Source organism: Olea europaea, unplaced genomic scaffold (genome assembly GCF_002742605.1).
Source record: "Olea europaea var. sylvestris unplaced genomic scaffold, O_europaea_v1 scaffold1197, whole genome shotgun sequence".
Lineage (NCBI taxonomy): Eukaryota > Viridiplantae > Streptophyta > Magnoliopsida > Lamiales > Oleaceae > Olea > Olea europaea.
In genome coordinates, this window is record NW_019229387.1 from 194,735 (window position 1) to 208,188 (window position 13,454).

The 13,454-nt window shown below is 33.7% G+C and overlaps 1 protein-coding gene across 7 annotated transcripts; it reads left to right on the top strand.

The window, feature by feature from the left end:
• Nucleotides 1–1,758: 1,758 nt before the first annotated feature.
• On the top strand, nucleotides 1,759–10,005 carry LOC111374036 (pre-rRNA-processing protein ESF1). 7 transcript variants are annotated; one of them, XM_022996652.1, is made up of 11 exons: nucleotides 1,759–1,901; nucleotides 3,466–3,527; nucleotides 3,902–3,966; nucleotides 4,069–4,187; nucleotides 4,426–5,139; nucleotides 5,233–5,307; nucleotides 5,812–6,023; nucleotides 7,383–7,545; nucleotides 7,809–7,937; nucleotides 8,274–8,953; nucleotides 9,440–10,002. In XM_022996652.1, exons 5-11 carry the CDS (start codon nucleotides 4,432–4,434, stop codon nucleotides 9,726–9,728), a joined length of 2,256 nt encoding a protein of 751 aa, XP_022852420.1. In that variant the 5' UTR covers nucleotides 1,759–1,901; nucleotides 3,466–3,527; nucleotides 3,902–3,966; nucleotides 4,069–4,187; nucleotides 4,426–4,431; the 3' UTR covers nucleotides 9,729–10,002. The 7 variants fall into 7 exon arrangements, with proteins under 7 accessions (XP_022852420.1, XP_022852424.1, XP_022852425.1 ...); XM_022996653.1 differs by lacking the exon at nucleotides 1,759–1,901 and adding an exon at nucleotides 2,434–2,549; XM_022996656.1 differs by lacking the exons at nucleotides 3,902–3,966; nucleotides 4,069–4,187.
• Nucleotides 10,006–13,454: the final 3,449 nt, after the last annotated feature.

The window sequence follows — 13,454 nt, forward strand, 5'->3', positions numbered from 1 at the left end:
CCTATGTAAAATGGCTGAAGAAAGCAAGGGGAATATAAATAAATTTGTGGTGATTTTGGAACTACCTTGTTCAAGTAGATGCAATCTTCTATAGAATGAATATCAGCCACTTTAATATTGTATTGATTAATAAGTCAATCAGTCTCCTTCCCTCAATTCAAGTTGGTGGATGAAGGTAACGGTAAATTGATGTAAAGATGCTTAGCGTTTTGGCCAGTGTTTTTCAATGAGCCGATTTAAAGATGCTTAGTGATGAAGGGAGGGGGGGGGGGAATAAGTCAGTCTGTCTCCTTCCCTCAATTCAAGTTGGTAGATGAAGGTAACGGTAAATTGATGTAAAGATGCTTAGCGTTTTGGCCAATGTTTTTTCAATGAGCAGATTTAAAGATGCTTAGTGATGAAGGGAGGCGGGGGACAGTGGTCGTTGGTTGGAGGAAGCAGATTAATAGAAATAAGTTTATGATGTTTATGTAACTACTTTGTTTGAGTAGATGCTATCTTCCGTTAAATGAATGTCAAATCCTTTAATATAGTATTGATTAATAAGTTAGTCGGTCACCCCCCTCTCAATTCGAGTTGGTAAATGGTGCTGAGAGTGAATTGATTTAAAGATATTTGGTGTTTTATCGATAAATTGACTTAAAGATGCTTAACAGTAAACTGATGGGAGAGATGGTGGTTGTGTCACTTTATTTTATTTTATTTTTTATTTATAAATTTCCGTCACTTTGAACTAATTCCAATATATTATTTGGGATTTGTATTAGTGTTTGTCCATTATTATTATTATTATTATTATTTTGTCACTTTCTTGAATATTCTATCACTTTTTTTAGTGACAAATATTACTTTTTAATAAAAGTGACATGTATTTAGTAAAAAAGTGAAATGTAACTTTAAAAAGTTACATTTTTGTCTCTTTAAAAAAAAAAAAACAAACCCTTATTTCAAATTCTACGTATTTTGAAGAAAAATCATAGGGGCCCATAAAAGGTTACATTGTAAACGACAAATGTCGAGAGTTTATTTTAATTGATTTGCCTTCATGAATGTTATTGATGTGTGAAATTGAATAATTTTACAACTATCTCAATTTTAATTAAACAAATAGACTAAAAACTATTGTTATTTCCAGATTTTTACCAAAAGCCTCAATAGAATAAATAGATTACTAATAATTCAACTAGAAAATTGTCATCATACTATTTATGTCATTTTTTTATTTTCGTTACTTTTTTTTAGTGTTTGTCACTTTTTTGAACTTCTGTTATTTTTTTTTTAATTTCGTCATTTTCTTGAGTGATTTGCTTTTTTCTATCACTTTTTTGAACGTATCACTTTTTAAATTTTGGTCACATTTTTTAATGTCTGTCACTTTTTGAATTTGTGTTACTTCTTTTTATTGTGTCACTTCTTTTTATTGTGTCACATTTTTTCTTTCGTACTTTTTTGAGTTTTTGTAATTTTTTTAGTGTTTGTCACTTTTGTTCTTTGTGACTTTCTTGAAATTTATATCACTTTTTGAGTGAAAACATCTCTTTTTAATAAAAATGACATCATATGTTATTTTTAAATTAAACAATGACACTTGCTTTTAAATATTAAACAATGACCAAAAATTAGTGACACAGTGGTTTACAAATTACATTTTTATTCTCAAAATATATGATTTTTTAAAAAACACCTAAAATTAGAGTATTTTTGTAAATTTCCCAAATAAAATTGTATGTAGTAACCACTGTATTCTTCCCCTTTCCCTAAAGCCTATCTTCTTGGTGTAATTCATAACCCAGGCCTGTTTTAAGTCTTATTAGTAAAGCTACGGGAAACGAAGGGGACACGAGAGTGGCCAAGGGTTTGTGTTGCAGTGATTTCTAATCAACTCATCACCAAATTAGAAGGTAGTATCAGATTTATTTGGGTAAAAACAGCTTTATATGTTGATTTCGCATTGATTTGATTGTTCTGAGTGTCTCGATCTAAGATTCGTCTAGCCTTATAGCCATTCTCATCTTCTTGCTATTTAGAATTTTTATTTTTTTGACAAATCTGTTGTTTCTCGATGGTAATCTTCCTTACAGAACAGTGATTTTCTCGAAAATATCTCTTGAATTGTGGCCGTTTATGGTTTTCAACATGCCTGTATAGCTGGCTGCCGCCGGTCCTGTGGCCATCCAAATGAGGCCTGCGCCTCAGGCCCAAAACCGTAGGGCCCTATTTTGGCCCAATTTTTATTTTTATTATTATTATTTTTTTAAAATATTAAAAGAAGTAACCCTCTTGGCTGCTGCGAGTTCCTCGACTGCCTCCGCCTCCAAGACTCCAACCGGACTAGCGAGGCAGCGACCAGAGGTGACGGAAGCAGCTTCTTCTGTTCCGGCGTTCCCTGTTCTCTTTCACGGCAGGCAGGCAGCTTCTTCTCTTCTTCGACGCTTTTTTCAAATTTCACCCTGCAGATTGTTTACTCGTTCTGAAATATTTATTAAAAGAAACATAGGCCCTGTGTTGCGCATTGAATTGATTCAATTGAATTTGTGAAGCTTGTTGCTGTAAGTTTGACCTTTTTGTTTAAATTAAGTTAAATTAGATGTTTCAATATATATATATATATTTCATGTTGGAGTATGACATATATAAGAACTTCGTAATTAGAAATTAGAACCCTAGGCTAGTTGAGTTGAATTTTGTTATGATGGAAGCAAGGAGGAGGAAAATCAGTTGAATTGGGGAAGGCAGAACCAATTTTCGGAAAATTCTCTGAATTCCCTCTCTCCTCCTTTTCTGTTTAATTGTTTCTTCTATGTAATTGCATTCTGAAATTCTAATTGAAGAATTGGGTATTGAGAATTTCCATTGGAATCTATATGTGTTGTTGAAATTTACGAGTTTTGGTTGAGAATTTCAGCCCATCCATTACAATTTTTTCCTAGAAAGTTGGAGAATTTGAGATTAAATTTGTGGTCGCATCCATTATATTTTTATGGACAATTACAGCCCTTGATTTTCTATCTCAGTCAAGTACGCTTGACTATTTTTCAAAGTTAAGTTTTTAAATTGTTTTTAATCTATATGTTCACGATGAACTTTATGGTCGAGCTATTAAGGAATTTTGTGATCACAACCCTATATGTTAGGAATTTTTTGTTTACAATTGTAGAATTTGATGTTCTAAGATTTAAATCAATTGGTCACGTCTATTTTTACTCGAATTCATGTCACCGGACTTGTCTACTTTTTACTTTGAGCATAAAAACTGTGTAAGCTTAAGAAGTTATCATTGAAGTTTGAAAAACAATTTCAATTTTTTTCTTTTAAGTTTGAAAAGCTCAAGATTTTTTATTTTTGATTTCGTGGGATTTATGATGAAATTGCAATTTGCAATAGGATTCTAAATTTTTTATGAATAGATTAATGCAATAGAATTGTATATTTGTATTGGTGTTTGATGTTAAATTTTTATTCCAGGCTTGTGAGTTGTGACGGTGAAAGTGTGATTTCATAATTTTCGTCGAAATTATACTTCTCAGGTAAGCAATGGCTTACCCTAACTTGTTATTGAATATTTGGAAATGTTTGAAGCATTGTCGACTTATATGATTGGTTATTATAAGATCGATTGCACAGGCGCACATAGTACCTATATTGAAAATTCTAATTGTGAGATGATTGGGATATTTTGTAATTGTCTTTTACGTTAATCATTGGACATTGGATATAGACTCATATATCATGCCTCATAAATATGAGTCTGGTGCTCAAAAGAGAAGGGAAACGAAATGAAATTGTATTAATTGTGAGATAATTGAGATATTTGTTTATTGTTTTAATGTTTACATAATACACAGTTGAATTTTGCATTTATGTTGATTTTGGGGGGCCTAATTTTTGGACTTCGCCTTAGGCCTCGACAATCACAGGACCGGCTCTGTGCCTCTCCAGCGTAATCGGTGAAATAATTACATAAATGTATTTCAGCATCTGTTTCCATGAAAATCAGACCAAAATTCTCCATTGTCATCTCCAAATTCCTCCTTTTAAACTCATGTATTTTTTGAATCACTATCACAGATCTACAGCAGAATCACAAACCTTCATTTTATCTTCAAGTTCCTAGCACATATAGCCTTGATTTCCTGACAGATCTTCCAGCTTTTTTGCTCCACTAGAGTTCTCTGCAGACTTCACAGGTTTTCTATCCAGAATTAATAGATACAATTACCCCCACATTAATATTGTTTTATATTTTATCATCATTAAATTTATGAACAAAAATGCAAAAGTTCGTTATTGATTAATTGTGCCTGTACTAAATGAATTTCCTAGCTCCTTCCCTGGTTTCGATGGAAATTAGACTGAACCAGTTTGTTTAGCGTTACTTCCAAGTTAATAGCATAGCATTGATACTTGTGCTGCTTTTTGCTGTAGGCATCCATGGGAACTGAAAACAAGAAAAAGAAGAAGAACAAAGCTGGCGATCAAGGTGGCAAGAGAGGAGGAAACTACCATCCCCAGAATGAGGGTGGCAAAATCATCACAGACGCTAGATTTTCATCTGTACACTTTGACCCTCGATTTCGGGAGGCTCCGAAGCGTAACTCTAAAGTGGTTATTGACTCTCGATTTGACCGCATGTTCACTGATAAAAATTTTGCATCCTCCAAGGCTCCTATAGACAAGAGGGGTAAACTTAGAAAGAACTCCCACTCTCAAAACCCTCTCAAACACTACTATCATCTAGAAGAGGAAGAAAACCAAGTAGAAAAAGGGCATGGGTTGAAGAAGGTTGCAACCGAAGAAAAAGAAGAAGAAGAAAGTGAAAGTCAGAAGAGTGAGAGTGAGAGTGAGAGTGAGAGTGAGAGTGAGCGCAAGGGTGAGGGCAAGGGTGAGGGTGAGGACTTGAAGAAAAGAAAATCACTGTTGACAAGGGAAGGTGAGAGTGAGAGTGAGAGTGAGAGTGAGAGTGAGGGTGAGAAATTGAAGAAAAGAAAATCAGTACTAAAAAGTGAATTGGAAGAATCAAGTGAATCTGAGGATGACAGCCATGACAGTGATGAATCATCATCGACTAGCACTACAGATTCAGATGAAGGTGATAAAGCTTATTTGGAGGAGGAGGAGGATGACGCCTTTATGCATCAGGTAAAGATTGGAGCTCAATTTCTATATGTTTTTGCTGCAAATTTTGCGAGCTACATTTACCTGAATTTGATGTCTCCTTTTCTGAATCTGTAGGAGGACAACATACCAGAAATCGATAATGAAACCCGCAGACTTGCAGTTGTTAATTTGGACTGGAATCAAGTGAGGGTGTGTAGTTGAAACTTTCCTTATTTTATTTTTGTTTGCTATCATCATTTATTTCAGTTGCATAAGGTGATCTTTCTCCAAAAGTAGTCTGGATTTTTATCTTGATACTATTGTTTGGATTGAGTGCACTGTTTATAGTTGTTCAGAACTTTTAGCTTGATGACCTGATACATAAATATCATAGAATTTGAGTGTCCTTGCGTGTTGTTAAGCCTTCATTTAGCAAATTTATAAATGGTTTATAAAGAGGAATGGTAGTGGGTCCCACAAAATGTAGGATATTGGTGAGTAATAGTTATAAATGTGTGTTTGAAATTATTGTTTGACATTGTATTATAAGTCATAAATTCGTTTGCCAAACGGAGGCTAACTAAATGACACATCAGTTTGATAACACTGATATCCAGGTATACTTCGTAGAATTGAGTGAACTATTAATTGCCGGTATTTTAGGTGTTCTTTTCTATTGAATCTATTTGCTGAGAATTGGATTGAAATCTGCAGGCTGTTGACTTGTACGTATTGCTAAGTTCGTTTCTTCCTAAAGATGGTCAAATTATGTCAGTGGCTGTCTATCCATCTGAATTTGGACTCAAGCGCATGGAAGAGGAGGCTGTCCATGGTCCTGTTGGGCTATTTGATGAGGGTGAGGAGGATGAACAAGATGATGAGTTTGATGACAAAAAACTGTGTGCCTATGAACTAAGTAGACTAAGGTGAATATCCATTTGTTATGTATGCAGAATCTTTAAGCTGTGGATTCTCTATTATTGTCGTATTCCAGTAATTATTTATTTTTTGAACACGTTGAAATTCAATGGTGTTAATAGTAGTCTTCATTGCACTTCCAAGGATAACATGAGCCATGATTAGTCTATGAATATTTGCACCACCACTTTCCTTAATATTTGTCAATCTAAACAACTCCATATTGAAAGCTCACGCTTTATATGATGGCATGTACATGGGTAACTACGAATTACTGATATGGATACAGATGCGGACACTACATGAGATGCATCACTGCACAATATTATAGGAAATACATTGATTAAAGTGTTTTAGGATTTATATATAATATTAATATCTCTTCTGCAGTTTTATTATTTTTTGCATGCTATTACTCATTTTGTGCTTGGATTTTCAATTTTGCATGTGAAATCTTTTGAATTTGAGGATGGGAAAATTTTTTCATGTTTAAAAGAAACACAGTAAGTTAAAATAAATTTGATGTGAAATTGGTAAAATATTTCTCACTAATTTTGACAAAATTAGTGAGATAAATTGTATCCCTAGTTTTAGATTCCAAGATTTATAGAATGGGGCATGGCAAGTCCTTGACTTGTTGGGCCATGTCCTTTGGATGACAAAATTTGAAAAATACATAAATTGTGTTTCATGTGGATATATGTGGTCCTGCGTGTCCAAGGCACGTCGATGTCTGATGTGTCAAATATTGACATTCTGCCTTTGGAGGATTCTCTATGCTTCACATAAGATCAGTGAAAGAAAAGATGTTTCCTCCATTTTTCTAATCAAAACAAACAAAAGAAAAAACAACGGAATGGGTCCAAATTAATAATGATTAGCCTATCGGGCATTTATTCTTTGCCCAAAATATATTTTGAGCCCATGTTTGAGCCACATTCTAGGCAAAAAAGTGTATTATACATGTCAAATCAATGGAAAATGTGTGGTTAAAAATAAGGAAAAGTTTCAGATTTGCGTGTAATATTATTTTATTGAAGAATGTGTGGTTGAAATGATGTCAAATCACTGTTGAAGAATGTATTTTTTGAAAATAATGTGGCTCAAACAAGCCTTGAATGTCATAAAGTACGAGTTTTTTCATCAGTAGTCGAAACAAGTCTCAGTGTTTTCTCTTTTTGGTTTATTTTTTCTTTTCTTTTCTTTTCTTTTTCATTTCTCAGAATGGACATGTGACCTTTGCCACTCAATGTGTGTGACTGAAAGCTTATTTATTTGTGTGTTATGTTCCTGTAATGTCCCTTTTTGTATGATTAATCATTCAGTGCCAAAGAGTTCATTCCCATTTCTATACGTTCTTTATGCAGGTATTACTATGCTGTGGTGGAATGTGATTCAAGTGCTACAGCAGATTACCTATACAAAACCTGTGATGGAGTTGAGTTTGAAAGATCATCAAATAAGTTGGATTTGAGATTTATTCCTGACACCATGGAGTTTAAACATCAGCCACGGGATGTGGCAACTGAGGTAAATTATTTCTTTTGATCATCAAATGGAACAAATATTTATTATGGTTTATAGTTAATGCGAATGACCATGAAGCAACTATTGCTGTAGTTACTTTTTGTTGTTAACTATTGCCTTTTCTTATTACCTTGTCTCGGGATACTTCCGAAGAATGCCTATAACATACTTGTCATATTAAAGAAATATAATAACGGAGTTTCGTTAATACTTAATATATTTCTCTCAATTTTTATCTGTTTAAATTTCTCAATTCTCTGCTGTAGGCACCAACAGACTATGAAGGTTTGGATTTTCAAACTCGAGCACTACAGCACAGTAACATTCAGCTCACGTGGGATGAAGATGAACCACAGCGCTCAAAGACCTTGAAGAGAAAACTCAATGCTGAACAGGTTTATTTTGTTTCTGTTTATTAATGCAACTGTAGGTGGGTTGTGTACAAACACATTTTTCTTGCGCATATCTAGTCTATTGTTTCGTTCTATGACACAGGTTGGGATGAAATAATTTTTCAAACTGGAAACATTTAAGATCTAGGAGTTAAGTATTGGTTGATAATTATCTATCTTTCAAGATCATTGGATTCTCTAGAGCATATGCTCCCTTATTTTCTTGCGTACTTTCTTGGAAAGAGAATGGGCTCTCTAGTTACATAACCCACCCCCCACCCCAACTCCCCCTCCAATCATGTCTTTGTCCCAATGGCAAATCCATTTCTTCTTTCCCAGCTTGACGAATTGGAGCTAAAGGAGTTTTTGGCATCCGATGAGAGTGAAGCAGATGACAACGATGATGATAATGACACGGAAGATAGATCTGTCAAAAGACGCAGAAAGCAAGATATGTACCGTGTTCTTCTCCAGTCCGGGGATCGTGGCTCAGATGACAATGATGAGGATAATGCCCAAGACATGGAGGTCACTTTCAATACTGGCTTAGAAGATATAAGCAAACGCATTTTAGAAAAGGATAAAAAATCAGAAACTGTATGGGAGTCATATCTCAGAATGAGAAGAGAGAAAAAGAAGGCTCGGAAAAGTAGGTCCAAGAATTCATCGGATGAAGATAGCAGCGATACTGAGCGTGAACTTGCTGAACAACCGGATGACTTTTTTGTTGAAGAGGAAACTCAGGTTCGAGGTACCAAGAAAGACAAACCTAATCAAGAAACAGTTCAAGAAGCTGAAGCTAGTCGAGCTGAGCTTGAGCTATTACTTGCTGATGACACGGGAATGGATAACAACTTAAAGGGCTATAACTTGAAACCTAAGAAGCGCAAGGGGAAAAAAGGGAAGGAAATTCCTGATGATGGAAAAATACCTGATGTTGACTATGATGATCCACGATTTTCGTCTCTCTTCACCTCACCACTTTTTGCTCTGGATCCAACAGATCCTCAGTTCAAAAGGTATATATATATTGGGTTATTCTTGGGTGACAGGGCCCTGTTCGTTGGGTTTTCCCCATATATATTTCTTAACAGTGTCACTACATCTTTGCTTGCACTTATTGCGGATTCCCACCTACACAAGCAAATTGTTGATAAAACTCCAAAATGGCATTTTCTTTTGATCAAATTGTTCAGTAAGGTTACAATGGAAGTTCCTGATTTTCATAGTGCACGTTTCATATACGGACAGCACAATGACAAAATTTTAGTTTTTTACTTTCACTAGTACTATTTCACGTGTCTAATCCATGTAACCAAATATGTCAATTATGGTTTTCCCCCAAGCACCCCTCCTCCCCTCCCCCCTACTGCCCAGTGCTCCTATCGTATCATTAGCTCTTCATCCTTGTTCTGATTTCTTAAACGCAACTATTTACTTATAATGGAAGCTTTTGCTGTGCACAATTCTTAACACACGCTGAAATTTTTTGTTCTGTATGACAGGAGTGCAGTTTATGCTCGGCAAATGGCACAGAAAAATAAAGGTGTTCAGGAAAACGCTACTGGAACACTGCACACAGAAATTTCAGGGCAGTTTCTGTCTAATAACAAATTGGAAATGCTCAAAGACAAGGACTTGCAACCTGATGTATCGAACCCAGAACGAAGAAAGGATATATCTTCGTTGGTTAAGTCACTCAAAATGAAGACCAAACAAGCTAATTTGTCCTCTCAAAGGGGGGATGTGAAGGGAAAAGTCGCACCTTCTAGAGTAAAAGTGAAGAAGAGGTAAAAACCGCGAGAGTAATTCCAGCTCAACCTCGAATTGGATTAGTTCACTGCGGTTAATTTTCAGAATAATTTTCTTATGTTGTAATCTATTTAAATTTTGAATCTCCGAATTGCGTTTATGAGTGAAAAATTGCTTGGCGTTTGGGACAATTTTCTGTATTGAATTAAGAAAATGAGTCAGTTTCCATTGTTTCTGCAGGCACCTCCAGATCAATTTTGATTCGATAAATTGTCGAAAACATAGCACTAAAATCAATTTTTAATTATTTGTAGCACTATTTTGTGAATGTTGAGTTGTATTTATTTTGTTCATGTCGCTTCGACAATCTCGTGGTAAAAAATTCATCAACGCATGGCTACTACAAAAATTGAAATTCCAAGTACGCAGATGGAAAACTGTAAAAAAAGACCTCTAATGCACGGAACATTCCGATAAGAATGCCGATAAAAATAAGGATTAAGCTATTTGTATATTATTTGGCTGTCATGATTGTTGATACTTCATTCATTTTCAAATTACAATTGGTGGGAAAGTGCGTTGCATTTAAAAATTGTCTACTCATAAAATGACACGTTGCACAATGTCAAACAAAGTGTACATATAGCATGATCTTAAAAATAAATAAATAAATAAGATAAGACGATGATTTCATGATCTGTTTCAGAAAAGGAGGAGGAAGAATTGGCAAGGTCCAAGAGGAGATAAGAATGTAATTCAAGTGTTAAGAAGAATATGCCTCTGTCAATTCTCTATTAAATTAAAATTCATTTTTCTCTCTTCTTATCAACCACATATTTCTTAGTACAATAATATTACACGTAATATTAAAAAAAAATCTTTTCTTTTAACCACAATTTCTTCAAAAAATAACTATTCATTTCATTATAATTTGAAAAAATGGAGCCCAAATAAGGGGTATATATATCAAAAAAAAAAAATTGGGTTAGAAATTTGAATTAAGCTGAGTTGACCAAGAATTGTTGATAGAAGTCTTGACATCCTTTTAGATGAGTGTGGCACTCACTTGAATAAAAAAATCCAAAAAAATTGGCCCCACCACCTATTGTAAGTGCTCTCAACTCCTCCTTGTCAATTTAGCACAGTTGTAAAAATATAGATAATGATCCATCTTTCGCAGTCAAATCTAAAAACACACATGGTGAACCCCATGATAAATGACAAAAGAAATGAAAATTAGTAAAAATATAGACATGCTATTCAAAAATTGTGGATTCCATGATATATATAGTTAAAATTAAATGTTGACTTGAAATTATATTTTAATATATTTTTTTTTGTTGAACCAAACGTGGACTTAGGCTATGGAGCATAATTTTGCAGAAGAAAAGAAAAGAAAATGTTATTCTCTTCATTTTGCTTACTCCCCTTCTCCATCGAAAGACAAATAGAGACGAATCTCCATTTGTCAAAAATTATAATGACTTATAATTTGATTATACTCCACTTTTATGTACATATTTTATAGGTTTCACAATTTTACTTATTTTTTAACCACATTTTTCTCTTTGAACACACTAATAATCAATCATAATTTTTACCTGGAAGTAAATTAGATAGTTCAATAGATAAACTTTTAACTTTCTTTTTTCTAATTTCTGTTGGTAAAATATTTTTCTCTATCAAATAGGTTCATCAATTTACTAAATAGATAAATATTTAAAATTAAAATTTAAAAAAATATTTGTATGGAAAGTAACCATAATAGAATAAAAATTAACCAAAGAGGTTAACTATAATCCATTTCAAAACTAAGAAACAAGTTTTAAATTTTTAAAAATTAGATATTATTAAGTTCTTTTTGTGAAATAATTAATTAAAAATATTTATTCTTAATAAAATATATTACAGTCATAATACTATATAATTTGATCAAAATTATTGAATTAATTGAAAATAAATTATTTCTCGATTGCAAGTAAAATGTTTTTATAGATCACAAATATTTTTTAGTCGCAAACCAAAAATTTTATAGGTCATAATTTATTCGTTGATTACAAATCAAAAATTTATTAGTCACAATTTATTTATCGATATCAAATCATAAATTTTACTGGTCATGAATAAAAATGTTTACACGTCATAATTTATTTATCGGTAAAAGATCACAAATTTTATAAGTCACAATTTATTTCAGAGTTACAAATTATCAAATCAATTGATCGCAAGTTATTTCACAACTTGACAAATTGTAAGTCGCAATCACATTTTAAGTCATATATTATGTATTGATTACAAATTAACCAATTTATGGGTCACAGTTAACTAAAATAATTGGTTACAAACACCCCCACCTCACGTACAACCACTGCCATGACCACCACCAACACATGTTAATCAAATAAAACCACTCCACCACAACGTCGATGCCACCACCAACACCAACCAGTCCCCACAACCGCGGTACCAATGTCACGCCATCAACACCACCAAAAACAACAACCAAACCTAATTTCTAACGTGCTTGAGAAGATGAAAACACCAAGCTAAATATAGACCCTTCCAAGACCTAATTTCTAGCGCATTCAAGAAGATGCATGAAAATATCAACCTAATTTCTACGCGCCACTATCGTTGCAGCGCTGCTGCTGCGTTTAGCGCCACTTTGCTATTATGAAAATCAGGAGAGGGGGAGAGTACTACCGTGGCCACCAATAGAGAGAAGGACAGAGAGAGTAAAGAGAGAAGGAAGAGACAAGAATGAGAAAGATTTAGGGTTTAAAATCAAGATGGGGTGGATGGCGTGGAGCATATAGATTAATTTAATTTTTGTACTAACAATATAATATAATTATTAATATTTAAAATTTTAATTATCATTTTGGGCTAGAGAGAGAAGAAAAAACTTATAGATCTTAATTTTGAAATGTGAAGTTTAAAATTTTGGTAGGCTGTAATTCTCACTTTTGAAATTCAGGGGTGGAGCCACAATTTCGATCCAATAGGTGCAAAATTTTGTTGGGAAATACACCGATTATGTGCATATTATATTCATAAAAGCATACCGTTTATTTGCATGAAATCGAAATGTAGTTTCGACTTACCAAAATAGAATTTGAGAAGCAAAGCAATAATAGTTACTGAATCCGAATGCATGAATATGGATTCATCTTTTTTGATTCTTGAACGAAAGCAAGTTATTCTTTGAATCCAACCTCGCAGAACAAACATGTAAATAATGTTAATCAGTTTCTGAAATCAAACCATAATTAAGAGAAATTAGATAATGAATGAAGAAAGATGCAAGTGATGAATTTTTGGTCGAGGCAAGTGTTTGACACTTGGTCCTTAAGATGAATTTGCCCTGCATCGGTGCTAACGGTTTTTTGACAATCATCTCCCAAAATACACCGACCACGTCAAGCCATAGGAGCACTCCAAATGGCTTCGACCAGCGAACTCGAACGAAATTCCTTCTCTACTAAGGAAATACATGAAAATGTTATTAAATTAGAAAGAAGAGATTTGCAAGAGGAGAATGAAAGCTCAATGCAATTGGTGTACTCAAAACCATGTCTATAGGGTTCTATTTATAGATGTAGAAATGGTGCAAATGAAGTCATGTGGGCCAAAATATGCATCATTTCAAAAAGTTGCAACATTTGGCTAAAACCTGCATTCTTTCAAAAAGTTGCAACACCTCGTTTTTTTCAACTTTGGTCCACAATTTCTCATTTATCCTAAATTGGTTTCGAGATTCCAAATATA